This window comes from Pseudonaja textilis, chromosome 3 (assembly GCF_049901715.1).
Source record: "Pseudonaja textilis isolate UNSWEBS1 chromosome 3, rPseTex1.2, whole genome shotgun sequence".
NCBI lineage: Eukaryota > Metazoa > Chordata > Lepidosauria > Squamata > Elapidae > Pseudonaja > Pseudonaja textilis.
This window is the reverse complement of record NC_141992.1, coordinates 176,069,404-176,097,310: the sequence shown is the minus strand read 5'-3', so window position 1 is coordinate 176,097,310 and position 27,907 is coordinate 176,069,404. Positions and strand designations below refer to the sequence as shown.

At 37.0% G+C, this 27,907-nt stretch overlaps 3 protein-coding genes and 1 non-coding gene across 5 annotated transcripts in view; 2 read left to right on the top strand and 2 right to left on the bottom strand.

Moving 5' to 3' along the window:
• Window positions 1–513: 513 nt before the first annotated feature.
• On the bottom strand, window positions 514–8,378 carry LOC113439882 (uncharacterized). 2 transcript variants are annotated; one of them, XM_026705921.2, is made up of 5 exons: window positions 8,239–8,378; window positions 7,940–8,135; window positions 5,309–5,800; window positions 4,035–4,151; window positions 514–1,440 (listed from the first exon to the last, which is right to left on the bottom strand). In XM_026705921.2, the coding sequence occupies exons 2-5, from the start codon at window positions 8,028–8,030 to the stop codon at window positions 1,421–1,423; spliced, it is 720 nt and encodes a 239-aa protein (XP_026561706.1). In that variant the 5' UTR covers window positions 8,031–8,135; window positions 8,239–8,378; the 3' UTR covers window positions 514–1,420. The 2 variants fall into 2 exon arrangements, with proteins under 2 accessions (XP_026561706.1, XP_026561707.1); XM_026705922.2 differs by having other exon boundaries at window positions 7,940–8,132; window positions 8,239–8,366.
• A 5,748-nt stretch (window positions 8,379–14,126) lies between these two features.
• RPL30 (ribosomal protein L30) lies at window positions 14,127–19,510 on the top strand. The gene is made up of 5 exons (XM_026705926.2): window positions 14,127–14,265; window positions 14,381–14,431; window positions 16,736–16,881; window positions 17,720–17,850; window positions 19,413–19,510. The coding sequence occupies exons 2-5, from the start codon at window positions 14,411–14,413 to the stop codon at window positions 19,460–19,462; spliced, it is 348 nt and encodes a 115-aa protein (XP_026561711.1). The 5' UTR covers window positions 14,127–14,265; window positions 14,381–14,410; the 3' UTR covers window positions 19,463–19,510.
• Window positions 19,136–19,269, top strand: LOC113440037 (small nucleolar RNA SNORA72). The gene has a single exon (XR_003374660.1). It is a non-coding gene; the product is annotated as a small nucleolar RNA SNORA72 (small nucleolar RNA).
• Window positions 19,511–19,861: 351 nt separating the features above from the next.
• MATN2 (matrilin 2) overlaps window positions 19,862–27,907 on the bottom strand; it is a 30,842-nt gene continuing 22,796 nt past the window's right edge. The window contains exons 14-19 of the mRNA XM_087931533.1: window positions 27,263–27,415; window positions 26,742–26,801; window positions 26,181–26,288; window positions 25,553–25,651; window positions 21,109–21,226; window positions 19,862–19,989 (exon numbers count right to left, since the gene is read on the bottom strand). Of these exons, the coding sequence (XP_087787659.1) occupies window positions 21,171–21,226; window positions 25,553–25,651; window positions 26,181–26,288; window positions 26,742–26,801; window positions 27,263–27,415 (476 nt within the window). The 3' untranslated portion in view covers window positions 19,862–19,989; window positions 21,109–21,170. The remainder of the gene's footprint in view (window positions 19,990–21,108; window positions 21,227–25,552; window positions 25,652–26,180; window positions 26,289–26,741; window positions 26,802–27,262; window positions 27,416–27,907) is intronic.

Below are 27,907 nucleotides of genomic sequence, written 5' to 3'. Positions count from 1 at the left end.
CCTCCATCTGGATAGGAAAGATCAGATGAACAGACAGGATTGATTCAGTGGGAAGGCAATGTGAGTGAGATGCATCTAGGAATAGCAAGGCCTGCTAGCTGAACATGAGCAAATAGTGGTATGGCAGCTAAATAAAACAGAATCTTGGTTACATTAATAGAAGCATTGTATCCAGATCCTTTCTCTTTTCACACAGCATGATAATGACCAGCTGTTGAGATTAAAACTGAATATTAGGAAGCATTTCCTAACAGATTTGTTAGTGGTGGTTTCCAACAAGAAGTTTTCAAATGGGGGTGATGGACATCAATAATTCATTGGATTCCTACACTGAGTAAGAACTGGACTGTATATCCTATAAAATGCCTTCATTTCATAAGTTGCATGATTCTAAAATCTTATCAGCTACAAAACCTTTCTGCTTTCCTGAATGTACCAAGAATGTAGTTAATACTTTTTCTACAATACCCATAAACATTTACCCAATAGATTCCCATATCTGGACAACATTACCATATTCCACAAATATATTATTTATTTCAAAGTTTAAGGTTACATTTTAGAGACATTTGAGAAGGCATGAGACCAGCCATATCGCACAAATAGCAGCAAAGAACAAATGTGTTTCTGAAAATGAGTGAAGCACAGCTCTGCTCACTTTATTGGTTGCATAGTTTAAAGAATACTGTAATCAATCATGTCATTTTTAACCTGACATTTGCAATATAATTGTTTTTTTAGCAGGCTATCTCTAATTTTTAAATGTCAACAATTCATACTAGTGCTCATCTAAGTATTTTGAGGACCACAATCACTATTTTCAGGAAATGAAATTTGTATTTTCTGTCGTATACCATATTAAAGAAATAAGATCGATGCTATAAAGCTCATCCTGTCCCTTTCCAGATAAGAATTACAATTCTTACATGTTTACAAGAAACTTCACCTAAGAAATTTAATGCAATTAAATAATCCATGGCTGCAAAAACTCCACTGGAATTTAGTTATTTTCACCCTAGTTTAGACCATATACATTCTTAGATCTAAGTTTATCTATAATCACATTTACAGTTTATATTATTTGTGCTATATTATCCTTCATATTTATTTTCTACCTAAAGCAAGTAAGAGTGTTCTGCAATTTGTAGTTCCATTGAAACAATAGCAGGAGGCACTTTCTGGCAGGTGTGATGGTTTAACAATGCAGTTCCTCAGTGGTGCCTTGGCAACTTGATTTTTCCATTAAAATTTCTTAAAATGGTTTTCACTTAGTATTCAGTAGTTGTGATAAGTTTATACAAGCTTTTATAACAACTAGATTTTTGTCAAACAGGAATATACATTTTAACTGAGCGAACAAGGATAAGGTCCAGCCAGAAGCCATAAAGTTTAGCCGTGAAGTCCAGCCAGAAACCCTGGGTCATTCTTCATTAGCTTGTTCTGTAATATAAAGGCAGAATTTAAAAAGTGCTAAAGATCTTCAGGTGAATGCTTTTTGAAGTAAAGGTATGTGCACATACCATGCAAATTTGCTAATGCTTTTTATGTAAAACAAAAAAATAGAATATGCTTTTAAAAAGATAAATTTCAGATTGAAAATGTAGATCTTGAATAGAATCCTAAAACAATTTAGATCCTAAAGCTGAAGAGAAAGAAGATACTCTAAAGCTGAATAGATAATTTAGATATCCAATTAGATCAAGGATGGATAATTTGCAGCACTCCAAACAGGCTAAAAACCAAGACACTGAATTATAGTCCCACCTAAGGCACAAAACTGACTGGGTCATATTCTCTCTTCCCTAGGAAGCACACAATGGCAAATCCTTTCTGAAATCTTGCCAAGAAAATGGCAGGGACATGTTCAGGCAGTTGTTAGGAGGTAGCACAAATTTGGAGGTTACCCCCCAAAAAAATTATTTTATGAACTGCAGCCCCCCGTCTACTCAATGTAACCAAAGACCGATTCCTATCTTGGAGAACTATATGCTCTCACCAGGTAAAGGAGATCACTCCTTTGCTCAGGGAGGGAGTGACAGAAGACAGTCTAGTGGAAACAATGCAGGTTGTAGTTCATTAAAAAGAATTTTGAAATAAAATTGTGTCTGCATGTGTGCGTGTGTGTATCTCAGCACTGTGGTAGCATGTAGCCAACCTTTATGGCTCCTAGTTAGTACTTTGATGGGAGACAGTTAAGCTTTTTTCCTCCCTGAAATAATTTTAAAGTTTATCAGGAAAGAAACCTCTGCTGTCAGAAACAATAAAAAGGTTGTTCATTTTTGTTTGTCTTTATTTGTTTTGACTTCCAGGTAGTCAGATGAGTGAGAATGGGAAATCTCAATGCTATAGCAATAGTCTGATTCTTACTAAAACAAGATTGGCAAATAGTAACTATGGAATTAATAGTGTTTAATTAAGCATCTCATTTTCCGAGTAGTTCCAGCTATTATTATCAGCTAGTTGGTTTACATCAGAAGATTCAAGGCAATGCTCACTTTTAAAACAGCATCCCAATTGAACTATAGGGTGAGGTGTAGGAACCAAATGCTAAATCTGTCCAATTTGCAGCTTGCTTTCCCCAACACCCATTATAGTATTTCTTTCGTTTGGTGTAGAAAATTATGCTAATTTTTTTCAACAATAATCTTTGGAGGGGAGTGACAAGAAGGAGGATTATGGGTGGGGGGAAGGAATGACAAGTAAAGGGAGGTGGAAATCTGAAGGAGCTAACAATTCATAAGTCAAACATGAACCAGCAGTCTACACTGCTAAAAAAAAAAAGCAATTACTATGTTAACAGGAGCATTAGAGGGGATTTAACTGTAGCATTTACTTTACTCTATTCAGACATCATTTAGAATTCTTGTCTAGTTCTGGATATCCCAGATCAAAAAAGACAATGAATTCAGAGAAAGGCTACGAAAATGATGAGGAGTCTTGAAACCAAGCATTCTGAGGAACAGCTAAAGCAGGGGTGTCAAGCTCATGTTGTCACAGCATCATCCCACATGACATATTGCAACTTTTTTCTTCTTTGCTAAACTGGGCTTGGGTGTGGCCAGCATGTGACACATCAGGCCTGCAGACTGCAAGTTTGACAGCCCTGAGTTAAAGGGTCTAGGAATGTTCAGGTTACAGAAAAAATAGATTAGGAGAATTATGTCAGCAATTAGTCTTCAAATAAAGACTTGTCACACAGAAGAGGTAGTGGACTTATAAAGGTAGTTATTGAGTTATGTCTGTTATTGAGCGTTGAGTTAATCATGGTCATTGCATTATGCTGGTCATTAAGCAGATTGTGACCCTGACTGATTTTATGACTTGGTTTGCGGCAGTCATTAAGCAAATGTTGCCGTCAGAAAGTGAACCTATTTTTGTAAGGGGTGTCTTTGCCAGAAACCTAAAATAAATGCCAGTTTCTAGTTTTAGAAAAAGGGAATTGTCATCACATGACTGCAGGATGCTGCAAAGTCCATAAATGTGGACTGGTTACCGGGTGCCTAGAATGGTCGTGGGGTTGGTGGAGTGGATGGCAGCTGTTGGAACTTTGAATCTGGGTTGTAACTAATGTGGGAGCTATTTACTTGAATGGTCACTAAGCGAGCAGTCACAAGTTGAGGCCCACCTATTCTCCATTGCCTCAGAGAGCAGGACTAGAACCAGTAAGTTGAAACTACAAGAAAAGAGGTTCAAACCAGATTTGAAGAGGCTATTTCTGAATGTACATAGGCTGTCACATAAAGTGATTTTTTTTGCTGAAAGTCTTCAAACAGGATAAAAATATATCTTTGTAGTGCACTGAACAAGAGGTGAAACTATATGACTTTTAAGATCTATGATTCATCCTATATCTCTAGTTTTCTTTTGAATATGCATATTCATCATGTCTTCTGAAACACTTTCTCAAAGAAATTCCTAGCAAATGTACATACCAATTCACAAGCTGCTACATGAACATCTGCTGTAGAACACACAAGAATATCAATACAACATAATGTGTTCTTAATATATTACATTATATTACATCAACATACTTATCTCCGTGACCAGTGGAGCTTCTCTGGTTTCTTCTTTTGTTTCCGAGGCCCCAGGTATTACCTCATGGTGCATCTCAGTTTCCACCTTTTCTCCTGCCTCACCTGGGACAGTAACTATAGAGATCAAGGTAAGGAACACCGAAAAGAGCACTGAGTGTCTCAACAAACTATAGATATTACTTTGTCAGCCATAGATTTTTCTGTAACTAGGAAAAGCACAAGAGATACCTAGTATTGCTGCTGAGGTATAGGTACTTGTTTCTTAGAAACAGTCACTAAATGCTCTTTATCAGCAACTATTTGGATCCTTCATGTTAAAAAAATTGGTAAAACTATTTAAAAATTAAATTACTAAAACTATATTAAATCATCTTGATTTATTGCCATTCCAAGTCAAAACATGCAGATATGCACATAGATGGAATGCCCATTCCCTAAAAAATTATCTACTTTGTTAAAGGAATTCAATAAGATACTACAGATGCTGTTTCCAGCAGGACACATTTTTCATAGATCCTGTCATAGTGGTACAGTATAAGAATCTATATTTGTAGGTCAGAATTATCCTTTAAAAAGAGTTTGTCAGGTCTTATGTAAAAATGCAGGATCACCATTACTTCCTCCTTTCCATGATCGTCTCAATTTCTATGAATTGTTAGAATGAACAAGATGTACTATATAAATCAATGCAATATGGCACTTGGGGGGGAAAAGATTCCAGTAATCTAAACCAGACAAAACACAGTCCTGTATTTTGGGTCAACAATTCATACAAGCATCAGATTAATTTTATCTGACCTGAAATAAATATTATCCTTAGCAATGAGCAGATCCATCTGCAGATTAGAGATGGTTTGCATATATTCACTATACCGCTAGATAGAGCTTTCCCATGTAAAGTTACTATCTAATTACCATTTTATCTGGTAAGCATTATTGGAAGGAGGAACAAACAAGGAAAAATTAATACCAGATAGCATGTGGTCATTTAGTCTTGGACAGGTATTAATATTATAGCCTTTTTTATTACTTTTCTTATGACTTTCAAATACTTAAATACTTGCTCAAATCTATTAAGCAAAAGTTTCTGCTCCCAGAAAGAGGACCCAGAATGTTGGGGGCAATATGCTGGCTCTTAAACCACTTAGAGAGGGCTGTAATTGTGAAACAGTATCTAAGTGTGAGCACTATTGCTATTCACACATAAAAATAATTGCTTGAGCATACATGGCAGAATCTGTCCCTTGAAATTGCAAGAGAATATTTATTACCCTCTGTTAGTTGTTCCTCTTCATCCACAAGCAGTTCTGTCACAATTTCTGTTACAAAACACCGGATTTCCTCTGTTGAAGGCTCAGGTGTGTCCCCTTCTGAGGTTTCAGTAGGTTCAGGCTTCTTATCCTGGAGAGATTCTAAATGTGAAGAACCAGCAGCTTCGGTGGCAACTTGAGGATTGCTAGCCAACTCTGTTGACTTCACAGCCTGAGACCCAGCAGCTTCAAGGAAGTCTAAAGATAAGCACTGACTTGTATCAAACTTTTCTTCTGGTGCTGTTAGCTGAGGCTCTGTACCCTCAGGATCTACTCTGTGACAGGTAGAAAGGTCACATTTTGTTATTTCCTGAATCAAAGCATCAGGCTCCTCTTTATAGAGATTATCATCTGTTTTTTTCCAAGAAGATCCAAGCTTCTCCTCCTCTAGGGGTTCAAGTTTAGTCTGGTCAGATTCTGTGTCATTTTTATCTGTGATAGGCAAGCTGTCATCTGATTTCCCAGTGTTGATCAAATGTGTGTTTTAAAGAAGAAAGAGAAAGAAACATAAATATTTGCAGCCACTTTTAATCATGGAGTTATTTTTTTATGAATGTTTTGCATTTTGTTTCCTTCGGAATTGCTATTTACTCACTTCTCATCCTACCCATATGATTTATTATAACTTATGAGATTGTTATTCTTTAAGGTACCACATGTTGCTTTGCTATAACTAATCGCTGGGAACAGGGATGGGATCTGACCGGTATAACTACCGGTTCTGTTGCTCTGCATCACATGCGCATGTGTGAGTCATGAGAGTGCAATTTACGACCTGCTGAGCAGCGTTGCGTGCAAGTGCACAGAGGTTGGAAAAGCCCTTTTTTTCCTTCTTTTTCAACTACAGCTTTGCCGCACAAAGCAGCTGAGGTTGAAAAAGCAGGAAATAAAGGACAGGTAAGAGCCCGGGAGGGCAGGTGGGCCAAAACAGCAGCAGACACAACCGGTTCTGTGTCTGCTGCTCTTCAGAGCTACCAGTTCTGTAGAGCTGGACAGAACCGGTAGAATCCCACCCCTGGCTGGGGAATATGGCAGAACTATATGTATTTTAAATACATGTATATCACTGTGGTTACAAATAGGTAAATGAGCTAAGGCCAGGTCATGAGCAAAGCAACAAATTGCAATAGCTGGCAGGTTAACATCACTTCTTAGAGATAAGCAATCCAGGCTAGGTCTGAAAAGGGAGGAAATAACAAGAGCTAAACCTCCATTGACCAACATGACTGAAGCAAAAACAACAGAGTTAATTATAAGTGGGAGGTGGTTGGAAGGTCCTATTACGTGTGCAAGGGCTAAATTGATTAATGATATATAAAGGCATAGATCTCTTCAAATACTGTTACCAATATTATTGCTCTTTATCATTTTAATGATTACTGGTTTGTAAACTGCCCAGTGGTCTGTAGCATAGCCACCATTCTGAGATCAGCATTAAAAAAACTGTACCAGTTAGCAGACTTTGCTTCACATTTCAATGTTGTTTTCCTGACTGTACAATTATAAAAATATGATTAGACCTAATGGCATATATTGTATGTAACAGTGATCCTTCATGTAATATATTATCAAAGCATGTCAAGTGGATTAAGAAATAATCTAAAAGAGTTAGAATATAATTTAAAATCTTTACTAAAATTGTCACATATTAGCAGCTGAATAATTCCTCAAAATGTGAAATGAGAAAACTGATTTAAGACTTTAAATTACAAAACTAGAGAACATTTATTTTAAAGTATTTTAGTTTATTTTAAACTAAAATTAGTCAGGAATACTTAGAATTTGTCACATCATAGTGTACACAAAAATACAGTTTTTATCCATATTTTCTACATGAGTTGATTTTGAAGAAAGCATATATTTACATAGCTATCTTAAAAACTGATACATAATCCTCATTAGGATTATTCATCTCAACATTTTAGCAGTTCCAGTTCATTGTTTTCCTTGATTTGGCAGAAAATGCTGAAAATGAACATGAAGGACAAACCAACTTGCAAGAGAGCAATATGTCATTATTGATTAGTTATAAATAAGGATAACAGTTCTATGCTATTTTGTTAAAATAGACTCAATTCAACAAAGTGAGGATTTATTCCTCAGGATCTACTTGTGTGTTTTTAGGATGCAATTTTATGACTAGGTCCATGAATGATTAAGTGGTTTCCTCTTTTGATTTCTTCTAAGTGCCATAGAGAAGGGACCACTGTGCGAAAAGGGGCAAGACCAGAGCAAAGCTTAACTTTTGCACGGGGGGGAGGGGGGCGGCTGGAAATTACCTGCCCTCCGGTGATGGGAATGGGAAACACAAAGGGGAAATCAACTAGGGCAACCAAGAACAGGGTGTCCTTAAATAATAAAGGCAACTGTAAGCAGCTCTTCAGTTGCAGACGTTGGAGGGGGTGGGGGTGCGGAGCTGCACTTCCTAAAATCGTTATTCTTTCTCCTCGTTGATTTAGCTCTTATCGGCCAGGCTTTTCCAGCCTTGAATGTCTTACACTCCCCTTCCCCCAAACTCCGCTTCTTGAAGGGCGACTCTTGCGAGGGCGACTCCTCCGCTTTGGCGCACGTTAAAAACCGCCGAGCACTCACCGCACTGGGACAATCCGTTGGTCTCCGGGAGTTTGGGAGTTTGTCGGCCGAACTCCTTGACTTTGGTCTGAGCGCTGCTCGAGCACCCCATGGCGTGGTTATAGCAGCGGCTCCCAAGGGCGCCAGGCACCCCAGGTGAGTCTTCTCAGCTGTGGCTACAGGTGAGGCGCCCGGTGAGTCCGCTCTCCGCTTCCTGCTAGAAAAGGAATACGCACAGGTGGTTCCTCCTCGGACGCGTAAAAAAGCCCAGCCAAAGCACACACCCTCCCCTCCCGCGTTGCGCTGGCAGAGAAACTTACCCCCTGTCCGCTCGCGCGGGAGAGTGTTTATCGCTCCGGCTCGGTTGCCATAAGAACGGCTCAGTGAGGGGTAGTTTCCAACAAGCCTCCTCTCAGACTTTTGGCATGCCCGGTCTTGGTTGCGGGGCGCAGGCGCGTCTGTGGCGGGCCAGAGACTTGTCAGCTGGAGAGCGAGGGAGTTAATGGCAGCCCTATAAGACGATTCTGCTAAATGGGCTGAAGGCAGCCTAACCTGCCTGGGACGTTTCGCCAAGCGACCCCCGCCCCCCTCAATCCAACTTTTGTTGATTCCAGGCATACACAATCCCCAAATCCTTTCTGACACGACAGTAGTAATTTTCAACTCTGCGCTGCTGCCTTTTCATAACGCCTCAGATAATCTGAATTAACCATCACTTCAGTGTGCTCAATGCATCCATACTTCTAACCAACTTTCCACCGCATATGTGGGCCTGTATTTCCCCAGCCAGGAAGGGGCACATCCCGAAGTGCCAAACTCCTCGATACGACTGCTATGGTGGTGAATGCAATTCAAAAAACACTACCTCAGATTATTTGGGGCTGACCTGCATGTGGGTAGTGCTATCCTTAACTAGCAACAAAGGACACTTAGGGAGCCCCTAAAAGTTATGTTTAGCAAGGCAAACATCTTTACTTTTCTTCTCATTTCCCCCCCTATCATAATATTTTGATGAGGGACACTGCATTTTAGTTTGGGGGGGGGAGGTGTTGTGTGCCTGTGGTGGGTTGCCATTTGCCCCTGACTCAAACAATAGGCCTATTGTATTAAACAGTTACACATTTACTTCGGTGTTTAGTGACTTGGATCTGATTGCTCAGGTATGATAACCATTATGATTTATATTTTGAAAACTAGTTTATTTCCTGGTGAGAGAAAAGCAAAACAAATATTGCAGGTTCTTTAATTATCTTCAATAGCTGTTGCATCAGGTGGTCCTTGCGGGTGATGCAGCTAGTAACCTTTTGAACATTTGCAACATACCAGCTAGACAGATGGGAAGTGTGGACCATACAAGCTGGAGGCAAGTTTGTACAAAACAGTTCATCCAAGGCAAACAGTTTTTGTGTTTGATTAGAAAACATTCACATGCAATGCAAACATTAATGAATACTGTACAAAGTACATGGCTCTGTCAGATGTAGTCATAAACATAAAAAGTAACAGACGTTATTCAAATATCTATTGGATATCTGTTGGAGTATGCAAATTGACTGATATAATTCATTATATTTCTACTATAAGGAACTAAAAAGTGATTTTTGAGATTGGGAGTGTGTTCCTGAAAGCCACAGTTGACTTCTTATGTTGCCAGTTGAATTTGAAGCCTATTTCAAGTTGCTCATAATACTTTTTTGATGGGTATCAGGCCATCCAATTTTATAGTGTTCACTCTGCACCTTTAATTCAGTGGAACACATTTTGCTGATCCTTCCTTTGGATACATCTGACATCAGTTGTTCATTCTGCTTGATTCATTATGTAGGTCATACTGTGGAGCAAACTGGCATTGGAGTTGGAACAAGTCCCTTCCTTATTAGAGTTTAGGAATTGGCTCAAAACATATGTTAATTAATTGTTTAACTTTTCAAAACAATTTAATTATTTTAAAATATACATTGTTTTAGTTTAATAATGTTTTGATAATGCTTTAACTGTACTTCTGAGAGTCACTATAAGCCATTACAGGAGGTTAATACGCTCTAAATAAATGAATAAGGGTATTTGTTAGGTTGTATTATCCATCTATTGGCTGTATTTTATTCATTTGATTTGTATTTCACCTTTTTTTGCAATGTACATAAATGCTGACTCCTTTTATTTTCCTCACAATAATCATGTTAAGATGGGTTGGGCTGATCCAAAGTCACCAACTGGTTTCCATGCCAAAGCAAGAACAGTTAGTTTCAAGTCCAACACTTTAACTACTATATCAAATTTTATATGTATGTTTTGAGATGTGCCTTGGGAGTCGATTATTATTTAGGAGTTGATTATTATTATCTAGGTTTTGTCTATACTTCTGCAGTCTTTGTTTTCTTAGGTTTGTAAAATGTTTCCTGACTGGTGATAGAATGACAAAAATGTCAGTGTTGATTCAGCAGATTGCAACCTTCCAAAATTCTCATTGTGTTGGATTTGGAACAATGAGGTCCATTTGGTTTCTAAACCCTAAATGAATAGGACAGTACATGCATCAGAAGTAATTGAATGAGCATGTTTACACTTCCTTTATAGATGATAATTTATCATGAACCCCTTTAATCCCATAGGAAGAAAACTAATTAGTGTGGTTGCCAAAATGGAATTTTAATAAAACCCTTTGCCTTGTTTGATGAAAGAAATGCATGAAAGAAATGTCCAGTGTCTGCTAATTTTACACAGTGTTTGAGAGGTTCTGAATATGGTATTAGGATAACAATGTTCACAGTGAAAAAGTACCAAATTGAGTTGAAAGGTAGCAGTAGTAATGTAAACTGTACAGGTAGTCCTCTACTTACAATCACAATTGGGACCAGACTTTCTGTTGCTAGGCAAGGCAGTTATTAAGTGAATCATGCAGTTGTTAAATGTATTCTGCTTTCCCCATTGACTTTGCTTGTTGGAAGTTGACTGGAAAGGCTACAAATGGGTTCATATGACCCCAGGGCACTACAATTATCGTAAATACATGACAATTGCCAAAACACCCAAATTTTGATCATATGAACGTGGGGATTCTGCAACAACCATAAATCATAGGCCACTTTTTTCTGTGTCATGCTAACCTTGAATAGGTACTAAATAAATGATTAAATGATGAGGACTATCTGTAAATCAAACAAATAATATAACTAACTGAAACGGCCCTTTTGGTTCCAACAACAACATATTTGTCCATTTGCAAACTAACAGACTTCAAAGAATCTTATAGATTTGAAAAAAATAACTTGTAGCCTCATCTTCTCAGTGCAGATGCAATTGTCTTAATAGAATGAAGATACGTTGTTGAAATAAAAATATTCTGCCCCTTTTATATACTGTATAAAAGTTAATTGGACTGGTCATCATACCTTACTTTGTTGATAAGAGAATTTCCACCACATTATTAGATGTGGTAGCCTGTTGTAGAAGGATCAGGACAGAATCTGCATCAATACATTTAGTGGAAGACATTTAAACTGAGTCCAAACTATCATCTTGTGCAAGAATACAAATGAATCCTTTGCTCCTAGTTAGCATTTTGCCATTTTCACTGAGCAGTTTATTTTGAATAGATTCATTATATTAGCTTTAGCAAAAATTCCAATGCAATCCTTGAACATTTATATTTATTCTATTCCTCTTGATCAAACTGTATTGTTCAGTTACTACATTCAAATAATAGGAGTTATCAATCAGGCCTTCCCATATTAAGAATTCAGTGCCAGCTAGATGGCAGCAGTTAGTCAGCACCTGGTTGATCTCAAAAAGCTATGTCTAGAAATACTATGCGTATAAATATTTATAGGTATAATCCACTGATTATTTCCTAAAACAAAGTGAGCCGCAAAAAATCTGGCGGAGAAAGAAATTTACTGTTACTGCAGGTTGGATTAGGAAATAGCAGGATAGTGGTTATTTATGTTCAAAGGTGCTTCTTTGATAAGTGGGACCACAGAGATTTTATATTCCAAAATGTCAAAGATATCAATTATTCATCCCTGTTTTACAAAAATATGTTCTAGGACCAAAGTTTGACAGATCTTTGACTCATAGCTCACTATTTCATAGATAACTGTTTTATTGAATTTAGTACAATAATATCTTCAAAGTGGCTCATCTACCTTCTCCATTGTTTCCATTCTTTGATTTTCATGAATCTTGCCAAACACCTTTTTCTAGTCCCATCCCATTATACTCCCCTTCCCCCAAATATAATTAAGGTTATTTCTACACTATTACAAACATTTTGGGGCAACAGCATGACACAGATTTGCCACTGTCTTTTTCATTGTTCAGTCCATTCTGGAGAACTGCTGTTTCCCCACTGTTTCTTTACCAAGCTGGTCCCACTTAGAGTCTATGGCCAAAAGCTCCAACGTGGTAGCACAAAAGCTTGTGTATGTCTACTCAAGGTAAGAGCCTGATGGAATGGTAATTTTAGGCTTAATTTGAAGAAGGCAGCAGAAATGCATGACTCTAGACTGGACTTTCCCTAGTTGCTGAGATCAAAGCAGATCGGGAACACAGCAGATAATTGTAAGAGTATGGTGCTAATTTTCATTTGAAAATATTTAGGATTCTAAATACAGTATTATCAATTTGGACTTTCCTTCCTCCAGAGACAAATCTCTCTAAATGCAGTTGATACCCATAAAACTCAGGCACCCAAGTTGATGTGGAGTTAAAAAGTACCTAGTCTCAGAATTTGAAATACACCCAGTATCTTTGCAAAGTAGCTTTTCCATCACCACCACCTACAATACAAACCACAAGTACTTGACCGGACGGAATATGTGCCTACTTCTTAAAAAAGCTACCCACTGCCATAGCCGAACCTCTAAGCATAATCTTTGAAAAATCTTTCAGGACCAGTTCCTTGCCAAAACTATGGTCACAAGCCACGGTCATCCCCATCTTCAAAAAGGGAGACCGCAGTCTAGTTGAAAATTACAGACCAATCTCTTTATGCTGCATCACCTGTAAAGTCATGGAATCAATTATTAACGAATCCATTATCCTCCACTTAGAGACAAACAACCTACTCTCTAATAAACAATTTCGTTTCAGAAAAAAACTATCCTGCAATCTGCAACTCTTACACTGCAAAAACATACGGACTACACAACTCGATCAGGGCAAAGCAATAAACACAATCTACACAGACTTCTGTAAAGCCTTTGATTCAGTGGTACACGACAAACTACTCCTAAAACTAAAATCTTACGGTATCTCTGGACACTTGCATAACTGGATAGAAGCATTCCTGTCAAACAGACAACAAATGGTCAAAATTGGGAGTGTCCTATCAAATTCTGTACCCGTGAACAGTGGTGTCCCCCAAGGAAGTGTTCTAGGACCAACTCTCTTAATACTCTACATAAATGACCTCTGTGATCATATTAAGAGCAACTGCACAACACAAGAGCAAACAATAGATACAAACTCAAGGTTAAACTTGATTGCAGGAAATACAACTTCAGCAACAGAGTGGTCAATGTCTGGAATACTCTGATTCTGTGGGTTTTTCTCCAAACCCCAAAAACTTTAACCGTAGACTGTCTACTATTGACCTCACCCTTTTCCTAAGAGGTTGGGGGGGGGGGCATAAGTGTCCCAACGGTCCACAGTCCCTGTCCTATTGTTTTTTTTTTCTTATATGTATCCATGTATTCATAACTATGCTTTTACTTATACCTATTATCTTGTAAGCAATTGACAAACCAAATAAAATAAAATAAATAAAAGCAAAAGGCATTAAGGGGTGAAGTCTTTGTATAGGGTATAGAAAAAATTGAAACATATTAGATTGCTTTTGGCTCAAAAGAAAAACATGGTTTCCTAAAGTTGAATAAGAACGCAAAGATGCTATGCTAAAATGCTATATTCACCTATATTGTATTGCTAATAATGAACCCTAAAATTTTATGCAGATGTTCTGACATCGTCCGGTTATTCATTTCTAAGCTTGGCAACTTTAAGACGTGTGGACTTCGATTGACACGGAGAAGTCTGGAAGTTGAAGCCCATTCTTCTTAAAGTTACCAAGGTTAAGAAAACGCTCCTTTACTCTTTCTACCGTGAACCAGGATAAAGACTGAGTCCCGTATAAACCTATGAAAAAAACCACTAGTTTTATGAAGCGCGGCAATCCCGCGATTGTTGCGCGCGCATCCTCATTGTAAGCCAGAAATCAGCGACCAGGAGAGAGGAAGTGTTTGCTCTCGCGAGAGTCGCTGTCGGTCGCGCTGCCCCGCGTGGTCCTACGCGTTGCCGCGAGATACTTCCTTTCCTCGTTGCCCGGCCATCTTGGAGGCGCTCCTTTGGTGAGCGGGGCCTGAGCCTTTGGAGGAGGGGGGGTCGCCTTGGGTGTGGGGTGCGTTTGGCGGGTGGAAAACGGCGGTGCTCGGCCGCAGTGTTGATTCTTTTCCTTTTCCGCAGGCAACGGCAGGGCCGACGTGAGCCGGCAAGATGGTGGCCGCCAAGAAGACGGTGAGTGAGCGTGCCAGCCAGCCGGCTTACCTGGTGGTAAAGGGGGATCCCCGGGGATCCCGAGGCCAGCTAGTGGAGGGAGATAGCAGCGCTCCAACGATTACGAAAGGCCTCCGACTCGAGACGACAAATTTCTGATCAAACGGGGTAGATCATCGGAAGAGCCACTGATAACAAACACCTAAGCAATAGCGATTGGGCCTCCTTCAGCCTCCTAGAAGGCGCGGTCCATTTCGGAGCTTTCTGCCTTAGTTATTGCTTCCACGCCGGTTGTCATATGGAATGGCAAAGGCGGATGCTATGAGATATAGAGGCATGTAAGGGTCAGTTTGCAGGTCTTTGGGTGATGGCCGTAGGTTTTGCTGCGTGCTGGTATCATCTGTGCTCTATATGCGCACATAGGGACAGGATTTATATGGAAGATCGAGGCTTTGTTGAAGGTGCGAAAAATGTATGTGGCCGGGGTTTTTGCCACAGCTGTTTAAATATTACTGAATTTGGGTTGCATAATCTGCATAACATCAAGGTAAAACATACATTAGAATGTCTTAAAATATATAGTAATCCATAAGTCAACTAGCATAAGGGTGTAGTGGTAAGATTATGATAATACCCATGCAGTCATATCTGATTCTATGCCCAGATCTCCATCTTTAGATCTTGCACTGAGTTTTTCTATGCAAGTATGCTTTGTTAAAAAAAAAGTTAGTCCATCTGAAACTGACATGCTTTTAAATAAATGCATTTGGTTTAAAGGCATTTTAAAAGAATCTAGGTTTTGAAAGCGTATTAGGATGAAAAGAAACACCAGTATTTAGATCTATTTAACCCTATTGATTAAGCCAAGGGTCTTCAAACTTGGCAATTTTAAGACTTGTGGACTTCAATTCCGAGAATTCCTGAAGTGTTAGTGTGATGTCAGGGTTTTCAATTCAATGTGTGGAGTGTGAAGGATGTGTGTTTGTGTTTATTTTCATGGTCAAGATGTGCACTGAAAATGGTGTTTGATTTCATTGTGCGAAGTGCAGTGACAATAAACTAAACTAACTAACATGACTGGACGAGGAATTTTGGGAGTTGAAGTCCACAAGTCTTAAAACTGTCAAGTTTGAAGATCCCTGGGTTAAGCAATTCATATTACGAATTTTCTCTTGAAGTTACTCTTTGTGGCTTGGGTAGAAGATTGAACAAGAACTGTAATAGAATTATAAGCATGATTAACTATTGTTCTCAAAACACTTTGCTTTTAAGGCTGGAAGATACAATTGTATTCTAATAACTCTTGACTGAGCTTTTGAGAAAGAGAAAATTCAAAAAATATTAGCTGTGTTTTAAATGGGATTCTTTGTAGATATTTTGGTTGCATTGCACCATGTTAAAAAAGTGTGTAAATTATTAATGCTGAATGAAATATTACATTTTGTGATGGGGTCAGCGTATAGAGCAAGGCATCTAGGGAGAAAGTAGACAAGGTATTTTAATGCATTACGAATTATAGATGAGCTAAGAGAATATGCATAATTTCGTGTTGTGTTCCAGTTGCATCCTTTTTTGGAATACGAGCCCTGTGGGCAGTCATTCATTCAACCTCTGATCATCTCAGTTGGATTACTGCAACATGCTCTTCATAAGGCTACTCTTGAATAGTGTTCAGATGCTACAACTGATACAGAATGTGGCAGTGTGAACAGTTCTGGAGGTCCCTTTAATGGCACATATGACACTGCTATGCATACTGCATTGGTTACCAGGTTTTTTGGGGAGGGTCTAATTCAAGGTGTTGGTTATTATGTTTAAAGCCCTTTATAGCATGATTCCAGGGCATTTGAGGAGCCCTTTCATCCCGATGGGATTAGACCATGCTGCTTGCTCTAGTAGAAGGAGCCCATTTTGGATCCCCTCTGCCAAAGAATTTAAACTGGCAGAGTTCAGGAGAAGGGCCCTTTCTGCTATGACTCCTGGGCTCTGGAATATTCTCCTGCTGGAGATGAGGTCTACTCCAACACTCCTGGCCTTTGGGAAGGGCCTGAAAACTTGGGACTCTGCTGTTTGCTTGGGGCCCCAAAGGAGTGTGCTATGTTGAAGGTAGCTGATGGGATAGAAAAGATCCCCAACCCCAGGTCACCCATCATCTTGGCTGTTAACTTTCCCATTTAATTCTCCAAATTTTAATTGCTCTGTATTATCTTTCCTTTTACTTTTTATTATATTGTGAGCTGCTGAGTTGCAGTGAGATGGGTGGCATAAAAATTTAATAAATAAAATGCAGAAAACATTTCATACATCCACTCTTTTTTATTACAGAAAAAGTCTTTAGAGTCCATAAACTCTAGGCTTCAGCTGGTTATGAAAAGTGGTAAATATGTTCTTGGATATAAACAAACTCTGAAAATGATTCGGCAGGGCAAAGCCAAGTTGGTTATCCTAGCCAATAACTGCCCTGCTTTGAGGTAAGTGTGCATTTTTTGAAAAAGGATCACATTTTCAAAAAATTAAAGGATCACATAAAATAGTTCTTATAGTATTTGATGAAAATGTCTTAACATCAAATGCAAAAAATTAACTTGACATTTAGTTATTTTTGGCTTTTGTATATGGGTTTTCAAATATTTTCAACCAGGCACTGAGTATCATTTTGTTGTACAGGGAGATTGGATGAGACATTCCAACATTAATTTTATGATCTTACAGGTTATTAATTTAATTTTTTTAAAATCAGGAAGACTAGTATATGCGATAAGGTAATGTGAAGATAAAAGTTCTGAGTAGATAGAAGAAAACTATAATAACCTTTATAGGTTGATATGCTCATGGGAAATGTATTATACTGGTGTATTAGAATTGATAAAGTAAGTTCTGCTTGCATATAGCAATTGTATTAAGAATATATAATATATAAAGTCTTTGTGAGATTTTATTTTATAAAAATATTGCAAATATTGCCAGCTTCAGTTACCATGGTCTTTGGCTAATAGGCAGGAGAAACTCAATTTATTCCTCAAGTCTAAGTTCTAACCTATATTGCAGGTTAAAAAAAAAAATCTAGCCTTCATAGTGCATTAGTCCCATAAAAATTAATGTAGTGCAAATTGAGATTGAATAAATAGTTGCATTGTGTGTTTATTTTGTTCACTGTACAGAGTTCTTTTTGATAAACAGGTGGCTCTATGTTTTAATAAATGAAATTAATAAAAATTTGTTGTTAATGTCTTAACAGGAGATTCAATAGAATGTGACTTAATCTGGAACAAAGCCAAATAAGTACTTTGTTTATTTCTCTACCTTTAGAAAATCAGAAATTGAGTATTATGCTATGTTGGCCAAAACTGGTGTGCATCACTACAGTGGCAATAATATTGAACTGGGAACAGCTTGTGGGAAGTACTACAGAGTATGTACACTTGCTATAATTGACCCAGGTATGTATATTGTATTTAGTATTTCAGTGTCTATATAAAGCTGTTAATTTAATTGGATATGCCTTTATCTTGATCTATTCACTAGGATTCTCTTACCAATTTTATTGAATTGAGAACTCTGCACTTCAATATGCTAATATAAAATCAGTAGTATTTGTAAAGCAAATATCGTATAATATTTCATATGTGGTTTAAGAATTATCAAATGACATGATGTGTGTATCTGTCAGGCTTTTAGTAAATATTTATACTTACATATAAGGTAATTTACCGTATTTTTCACATTATAAGACGCACCTGACCATAAGATGCACCTAGATTTAGAGGAAAACGGGCAATGACAAAGACAGAAGAGGCGAGGTTCAGCACTGTAAAAGGACCCATATTTTTCGCTCCATAAGACGCAGATATTTTCACTCACTTTGGCGGGGGGAGTACGTCTTATGGAGCGAAAAATATGGTACGTTGAGGCTAAATGAGTTGTTTGAATCAGTAAACACAGGTAGTGCTCAATTTACAACAGTTCATTTAGTCACCATTCAAAGTTACCGTCCCACTGAAAAAAGTGACTTACGACCACTTTTCACATTTAAAATTGTTGTAGTATCCTCATAGACTCAAAGTTTTGTCAGTTTCAGTCTCCCGGTGTTATTCAATCACCTTTTGTGACCTGACAAGTAAAGCTAATGGGGAAGCCAGATTCACTTAACAACCATGTTATTAACTTAACAGCTGCATTTACTTAACTGTTGCAAGAAAGATGGTAAAGTGGGGCAAAACTTATAAAATAAAAACAAAATAAGAAGCAGTCTTAAAGATACTGCGCCTCAAAGTATACCTGGCATCTCTTCAATTGTTTCCTAAAAATGAGAACCTGGGACAAGTCAAACAACTCTAGGGAGAGAGGTCAATAACTAAGGCTTTTTCACTGGGAAAGGTCAACTTCTGGCTTTTGCCCCATGAACCGTTGATGGAAATACCCTTAGATTCCCTTCTGATCTTAACTCATGATTTCCTTGGGAACATGGTAGTTTGTTACTTAAACTTTAATATGTCAACATCTTAAAATGATGTCCTGATCAGAAGAAAATCTGTTTGTCAGGAGGACATTGAAATTGATACCTGACCCTGTAGGTCCAGTGGAGCAAATAATTTTAGAATTAAGTGCCTGGTAACTAATAAAGTTCATTCTTTGCTGTATGGGTTCTTAAGTAATTTATCAGAGGCTAAGGATTTAAACTATGTATTGGATGTGAGAAGTTAATTGATCTTGATGCAAAGTTAAATGCGAATATTCTCGCTGTTCTGGTTTGTACAGTAATCAGAGCAGGCTAGACATTCGCTATATTACCACTTTGCACTGTGTCCTCAGGACTGGTTGGTCTCCCTAGTTCTGATTTTTACCTGCAAATTACATTAACTGATTGAACTTTGTAGTATGATCTATCATTGGGAATATATTCAGATAAGGTTATCAAGAAAATTTTTGTAATACAGTATACTGTACATGACAAAAGTGTTTGTAAAATTCTGATACTAAAGTATGATGTTTTTCCCAACAGGTGACTCTGATATCATTAGAAGCATGCCAGAACAAACCAGTGAGAAGTAAAATTAATAAACTTTAAATTTTGTGTAATAAAACTGGCTTTAAATCTGTTGTTGGTATGAGTTTTTATAAGTCAGACACAATAAGTTGTATGGAATGTTTGAGGGAAAAATCAACTAGTAACGGTCTAAATAAAATAATTTAATTAGGAGTTAAAGACCAATAGGATTAAAGAATACAGCCATGTTTGACTTAATTGAATTTTGTATTTATCTGAAAGGGAGAGATGACATTTAAAAAAATACAAATACAAACTCCACAATATCCAGATTTCTCATCAGTCTTAGAGCACCTACTTCATAAATGTGCATGTACATATGTAAGCATATTCAGATTGTACACAGCATTTGAAAACTAGCAGAGGTCTTTAAACCTGGTTAATTTTGTGATTAGAAACCATCTAGAGTCACTTAGTTGTATAAATGCAGGAAGGAGGGAACCAACCAATTAGGACTATACAGTGTTTAACACTCCATATGGGGGAAAATTCGAGTGTGCTCTGAGATTTCCAACTGTAGAAGCTGCTACTGCTGCAGAATAGAAAAAAATGCTAGGGTGGAGATAGATAAAAGGAAATGATAAGTGTGCTAGGAAGAGAGAAAAGAGTAAACAATTGAGGCTAAAATGAGGGCAAGAAGAAAAGCCTTGTTTAAATATTATAGAAAAAGTAAAATTCAGCAAGCAAACACTTCATCATCTAAGCAACTGTTAAACGTCAAAAATAATTCATCCTTTGCGTCAGCCTTTAGTCATTTGAATCTCATTCTATTTCTATATAATATCAGTAAGGGTAACTTTCCTTTTCCTTATTTGGGGGAACCTCTGCATATTAATAGTAAATAAGGATATAGTTAAACAAATTCATCTTTTTATTTAGAGAAAGAAAACCAGACAGAATAGCTTATGAACAACTGAAAGAAAAACAATAAATGGTGGAAAAAGATTATTGGACATAATTTATTTTTGGCATAATTCAGAGCTAAGGCACTTGATTTATTCTGAAATAGTACTATGATTCATTCTAGAATGAATTAATTTCCCCTCGTGATGGCTATCCATTCCTCCCAAGATCTGTTGGTCAACACTGTTAGAATACTTGTATGATACATCTGTTTGAGAATAATTTTTTAAAACTAAGGTATTCAAAATTTTGGTATGTAATTCTAGCAATAAAATAACATTTTATACATTATATCCCATAACCCTATCCCACGTAGACTTAGTCATTAACATGAATGCAGGGAATGTCCCTCAAATACGCTGTTTGCTTCTTCCCAATTTCCCTATCATCAATCGCTTATTGGAAAAAGTGCTGACTGTAGGAAGAGTCTAAAGCACAGAGAGATTATTTGCTATTACTTTAGATATTAGCATTACTGCTACATGAGAAGCATAGGAACACCATTCTAACTTAACATTTGACTGCATCCAGTCAGTACATTATTACAATGAATAGTGAACTTTCCAGATTTCTAAATAGTAAAAATTGCCTTTTATACCAATATTTTACAATATAGAGCTGCTTAATTGAAAAAAAAAGTTTTCTAAACATTTTGTAATTTTATCTTAGTCAATGCAAAAATACAATATTACATGATACTCTAAATTACTGAAATTATAAATTCTTTTTGTGCAAAACACCTGCTTACATAGCTTTGATACTTTTTTGTGTGTAAATATCCAACAAATGTATATTGCTGCTAAGGCCATTTTATTGGTATCTTAATCGATTTTCCAGTGCTTCTATTCTTTTTGACATTTCTTCTAGTAATTTCAAGTTAAGGAAAACAATTCCAGACTGCTTCAATATTTAATATTGAGAATATCTACACATATAATGGACAAGCTTGGAAAATATACAGTTACTTCTTTTAAAATGAAAAACCCTGAAATTAGTCAGAGTTAGCTGTGTATCTGTAATTGTATTTCCAAAAATCCAGTATTGATTTAGTTCTTTGACATTTCATTTTGGCAATGGGAAGGGTGTTTCTGCTATAAATAGCTGAGAGTTAGAAATCCTTACTGAGCTACTGAAGATAAAGAAAAGGTACAAGTGGAACTTAAAATTCTCTTCTGACCATAAAAGTATTCAAATAATTCTGTTATAAACTCTAATGCAATTGTTTTAACCATGGTATAAATTATGTGGGAAAGTACATTGTCGCATGAATAGTAATATCCTGTTTGTGGTTTTTCCAAAGGCATCAAGTAAAACAGGATAAACACCCAATCTTATGTTCAAATATGAAACACGCACAAAAATCAACAAAGTTAGGCTTGTGGAATGAATGCTAAAGAATTATGTCACCTGCTGTAATAGTTCTTGCAAACACCACTTTAGATGTCCATTTCTGTGTTGGCAGTTAAATGACTTAGTTGTACTTAGAAAATAATCAGAACTGGCTTAGACTGAGGCTTCTCTCTAAGAACATAAGATCATCACTGTGAAAAAGAAACTTGCAGACTTTTGGCACCATTATTTAGGCCAGCAATTTTTGCTAATACCACGTTTCCCTGAAAATAAGCCCTACCCCCAAAATAAGCTAAAGTCTGATTAAGTGCGCCTAATATAAGCCTTACTCAAAAAACCCTATTGATTGTCACCAGCCCGAAGGAAGTATTCAATACTGGAAGCAGTATTGGGGTCTGATGGTATTGCAGCAGCAGCAGCAGCAGCCGAATGTGCAGCACAAGTAAGTTGATTACCTGTCCTAGCAGCAGGTGGAGGCAGAGGTGGGGAGGAGGCAGGCAATCCAGATGTGCTGTTTGGGCCATGGGAAAGCTGAGTTGGGCTACAGCAGGCAGCCAGAAGCTCATCTTCGCTCAGCAGCAGATGGAGACAGAGGCACGGGGGGGGGCAGGCATCTGGATTGCATGTTTCCCCTCCTGTGCCTCTGCCACTGTCCGCTGCTTGGACAGGTAATCAACTCACCAGTGCTACGCAAACCCAGAATATGCTGACCAAGTGGCTGATGGGCTGCAGCTGCTGCAGGATGTTGGTCCCTGTGTGCTCACCATCTTTTGTGTGCTGGGAGGGGGCGCCCAGCCAGGCTGATCACCCTGAAATCATGTTTCTCCGAAAAGAAACCCTAGTGCTTATTTTGGAGCCCTCAAAATATAAGACCGGGTCTTATTTTGGGGGTATTCATTTCCTTTTTACTGTTGCCAGTTCTGTTCCCATTCAATTCTGAAAGCCAAGACCTGGAAACAGCTGTTTCTGCGTAGGAGGATTGGTGAAAATAGCTTATTCAGCCGTTTCTAAAGTTGGTAAAACATTCAAACACAATTTGATACCACAATGACTGTATAGACAACAATTTAGCCTTTTTTAAACATAAGTCTTCGCCACCTCATCTACCTTTTGAAATATTTTTATAATCAGAACAACAGCTAAAATGGAATATGGAACAACTAAATACTTCAAAATTGGAAGTAAAAGTTCATGTAGAACATGAAAATTGCTGGGCCAGAAATAAAAGTTGAAATTAAAATTGCTGGGAGCAACAATTTCAGATAAGTTTGATGGCTGAAAGCAGGTAAATTAAATGCCATACTATAAGTGAAAAATATGCAAAACCTAGTTAATTAAAAAAACCTATCGGAACATGAATTGTCATTGCAAATAGAAACAGCTGAACTAGTAACAGTCTTCCTACACTCAAATGTTTGAAGGGATGGTACTGTAGCCATAAAATAGACATACTTGGGAGAATGACTGGCTGATCCAGATCAAATATAAAACAGGGATATTGCTGACATCAAAAATATGTATTATCAAGGCTTTTATTTTAACAGTTATGGCTTTAAAAGCCTGATTTTTTTCTTCAGAAAAGATGGAACAAAATGCCTTTGATTTATGGTCTCTGGAGAAAATTGTTGGAAATACCTTGGACATGTAATGTTAGAGCTATGGCTAATCTAAGGCACCAAATTTTAGGAGGTGTTAATGCTGCCTCTTCCTTGAAAATCAATCTAAAAATATAAATCTTCACGTGGGTGGGAAGTGGCACCATCGGTCAACATGGCCAATGGACACTATATACCTTTGAGCTCACACTGCAGCAAAAATCATTGGAAAACATTCAAATGATTGGAAGAATCAACAGCAGTTGAAACTGGCCAATAGAAAATATTTTGGATAGATACTGCCAATGACAGTAATGAGTTTATTTAAAGAAATAATCACCAACAATCTTAATGATACCCTTCAGGTCATATAAGGAGCCAGCTGAACAACAAACTACATTGTATAAACTGCCATTCTGTATTTTCAAATTGCAGCTAGAGGGGGCTTGTGCTTCAGCATCATCATTAATGTTCTTAAAGAGTGATGCATTAGCTATACTGTACTAGTAGGCCAAATACTTATGGTACTGCCATTCATGAAAAGATAGCAAAACCAATCCTAACACTTAATATTATTCATCATCATAATTCCCTCTATCTACAGAAATGCCAACAGATTGGAACAAGAACAGAATATGAGAAAATGAATAGTGCATTTGTACCTAAACCATATAAAGTTTGCCAGAGGGCACCAGATTTGGCCTGCAAAAATCCAATGAATTGCAAAGAAATAAGCTCTTTGTTGCCATCTAGTGGTCAACTGGACTCAAGCAGGCAAATTCTGCAAGATATTTTCAAATAACTAAGGGGAAAAAAGTACTGTATTATGGCTTGGCAACAGAAACAAGCCTTCAAGACCAATTTTACCTCCATTGAAATGGGCCTGATCAGTTTGATCATGCCAGGAAAAGCAGCTGGTGGTTCCATTTTTCAGAAGTTAGAGTAACCAACTTCCACTGTTAGCCTAACCCTCTGGAATAGCCTTCTATGAGAAGCATGTTTGGCTTCAATCCTAGCTATCCATCAGAACTTTCTTAAAACAACTTTTCTAGAAAACTTTTAAGATTTAAACCTACAGTAGGTGTTTTTCAAAAGCAGTTTTGTCTATTTTTTATTCTTGGGTTTTACATTTAAATTGTTGTCTTTTTGTGGGTGTGTGCCTTCAAATCGTCATTGATCCCTGGCATTGTTTTTGCAAGATCTTTATGGCTTGCTGTTGCATTCCTAGGGCTGCGAAAGAGTGACTATGTCAATTAAAAAGATACTCCTTTGGTCTTTTTAGCTGCCAGAGAAAAGAGAGTGGGGGAAAACAAGGCATTCTTGAAATGCCTAGATAATCACCCCAGCAGCCCAAAGTTGTCGGATCATAGGAAGATTATTGGAGAGCATATTGGAGATGGATGTGTCCCATTGGAGGGGTCACATCCAGTAGGTGGGGGAAAATGTATGATGTAATTTAGTATCGGCTGCAACCAGCTTACACTGACATGGCCATACCTAATAAATCAATTTAAATTTCTCTGAGATGCGGCTAGAGACTTTTGATTTGAATGAGGGTGGATTTGTGGGAGTCCTGACAGACTAACTCAAGACCACTGACCTGGCTTTCTGACTAAAACTCGGTCTCCTAGTTTCTAGCCTGGAACTTAATGAATATAGCAGACTAGCTCTATGAGCTGCCTAAAGTTCCTATATAATTGTGATAGGTATTAATGTGATAGATAGCTAGATAACTAGAGTAAGTATGTAAGTAAGCATAGTGTTACATAGAAGACAGGCAGTAGCTAGGAGTCAATACTAATGTGAAGGAACACATAATTACATATAATTAATAGCTGGCAAGGTAACTCCCACTAATTAATTTCCTTACCATGGAATAGGATTGGGTTTAGGCACAGAGTGTGTTTGGACAGATAACTAGACCAGCACTTTAAAATTGATTGAGGAAGTTTGTATGCCTGTATTCAAAGACAGCCCTGCTGTTAGGTGATAGTTGGGCTTCTTTTGGTCACAGAATTAGTGCTATTCCAACAAAAGCTATCTGGAACGTAACTGCCAGGTATGGGGAGAACTGCACTATGGAATAACAAAGATTAGACATTATCTCTCTCTCTCTCTCTTCTCCCCCACCGCCCCTCTCTCGCAATCAACTGTATTTCGCTACACGGAAATAGAAATATAATTCATTTTCAAATATATTGACTTGAAAATCTATATGAAAAATTAATAGATATACAGAAAGGATATACTGCTGAATTAGTTTCCTAAATTCATTGGTTGCAAAATTCTGGAAATTCGTAAGATTCTCACATTTGCATAGGTCTTTCTTGTCATCTGAAGGATTTGCTTGAAAAAAAATAGGTGGGGTGTATTTAGTTAAATAGTAAGAAGAAATATATTTTCATTACAAGAACAAAATCACTACAAAATCTATTTTGTTTTTAGTCCATTGAACTCTTTGGAAAAATGGAATTCGTGGAATGACAAAATAATTTTAGAAGTTTCTTTCTCTGTCTTTTTAATTGCTGCAGGAAAACAGAGACATCTGAGATTAAAATGAGGATTGCTCCACGCAATGCATGTATTTTAATACTGAGTTATGGTAACCACTATAATAAAAGTGCAATTGCTCAAGGTTTAGATAAGAAGACTAATTATAAACAAGAGTTTCAGATTATTAAATGGAAACTAAATGGTTATATATTTACAAACAAAAAGACACATCATAAGTAGGAAACTGCCTTTTTCTACAACATATATCCCAAGAACCCTAGGGAATCACAGTAGATGCATAGTACAATTGTTTAATATGACATAATATATATTATTATAGTTATACAAAGTAATGGATGGTCTAAATGGAAATAAAATTTACCTGAAGCTTTTGTCCATAATTGCTTTTCTTTAAAAAGATATTTATGATGCACAGCAAAATTGGAACAGGAAAGAACATCTGTAATTGCTAAGGTCGATGCTTGAGGTTCTACAGAGGACAACACAGTGAGATCAGAAGTGAGATTATATTTCATCCTCTTATGAAGTGGTTTCTTTGTGTGTATATTTCAAAAAGAACCAGCCTGTTGGTGGATATTAAGCAGTATAAAGCTTTGCATGATAATTTCTGGATTAGAAATATTAATCTGGACAGAATAGAATTAGTACATGTGGTAAATATGGCTTTTGATTGCATTTGCGCGTATTGACAAAATGTGGCAAAACTGCTGCTGTTTTTACTGTTATCAGTAACTATTACAGTATATGTGGCACAGGTGTCACTAAAAAGGATAACCTATTCTACCCTTTCTGTATCTAATTAAGAAGTTGTCAAAAGTATTATAATAAAAATGATACAACATTAGCTTTTCTTCTAGCCATGGCAGAGTGTAAAAGAATCAAACTGAATAAAAACGACATGCACACACTGATAATTTCAAACCTTCAGAAAGTAAATTCATTGAATGAAGCCGATTTGTTGTTTCCTGGTAATGCTTTAGATCTAGAAAAAATAGTGACAAAATGAAACAAAATAGGACTTATTGCCAAATGCAGTCAGATCATGATAGTCAACTACAAACAAGTCACATTATTTTACAAATGGTCCTATATAGTTATAGTAATATATCATAATGCAATGTGTAAAAAGGGAAGGATTTTTGTGGAGTTTTAAGCTGTATATGTCATTTTTGTTAAATTAACTGAAGTAAGATGCTTTATGATTTTGGCCTTAAAATAAAGTTATACACTTTTTAAGTGATAGATTAAAGAAATCTTCCTACTAGTTTATTGCTCATTGTGTTTTACATATATTCCAGCAGTTACGCAGATGCGCAGAAGGAATGGGCAGATTTATTTATTTTAATCTCTTAGTCATCCAAATCCAATGGACCCCCAAATTTCTATCTGTGTTAATTTTATATTGTTTCTTGTGTAGAATATCATGTAGTGCTTACTTAGTACCTTCACAGATTCTCTTCTGCAGTTTTTCAGTGATCTCTTCCATGGCTTTGAATTCCTGAGCATGAAAAATATGTTTTTCAACAGGTTCAGAAGCAATTGCTCGTAATTCTTCCTCAATCAATTTCCCTATTCCAACAGCATATATAATGATTCCTAAAAATGAAACAAGTTTAATTTCATAACACAGTTCAAGATTGAGATAAACACTATTAATAAAAAAGAACTGAATTCAAAAATTTATCTACAGACAATATTTAAAAGCAACAATAAAATGCAAGAGTTCTAATTCAGATGAAGCAAGTTATATTTAATATCATAGAAATCAACTGGGCAAATTAATTCTGATTAAGCTAAGTCCTATTATTTTCATTTACTATGATCAAAACCAAAATATAGCGTCCCTCAAATTTCTTACGAAGTTATGTCTAATTTTTTTTGGTGTAAAATTATGTATTTAGTCATTGCCTATTATTGTTACTATGACTGCAGAATCATAGTCAAGGGAGTCTCAAATATAAATAAATTCATTTAGACTAGCATTCTATAGGCAAATGTGGCTTTGGAAACTGAAATTTTTTATTGAGTCCAGTGTAAGATTTCCAAACCTTCCTTAACATCAAACATCAAGTATGCATTTCACTCCTA

Bases quoted from the DNA above. Each gene is read 5' to 3' on its own strand.
- LOC113439882 (XM_026705921.2), bottom strand. From the start codon at position 8,030: ATGGGGTGCTCGAGCAGCGCTCAGACCAAAGTCAAGGAGTTCGGCCGA. The intron at 5,801-7,939 runs GTGAGTGCTCGG...CTGGGAAATCAG, and splicing joins CAACGGATTGTCCCAGTGCG to ATGACAGCTTGCCTATCACA. The intron at 1,441-4,034 runs GTATGTTGATGT...TTTATATTACAG, and splicing joins TCCACTGGTCACGGAGATAA to AACAAGCTAATGAAGAATGA.
- RPL30 (XM_026705926.2), top strand. From the start codon at position 14,411: ATGGTGGCCGCCAAGAAGACG. The intron at 14,432-16,735 runs GTGAGTGAGCGT...TTTTTATTACAG, and splicing joins TGGTGGCCGCCAAGAAGACG to AAAAAGTCTTTAGAGTCCAT. The intron at 17,851-19,412 runs GTATGTATATTG...TTTTCCCAACAG, and splicing joins ACTTGCTATAATTGACCCAG to GTGACTCTGATATCATTAGA.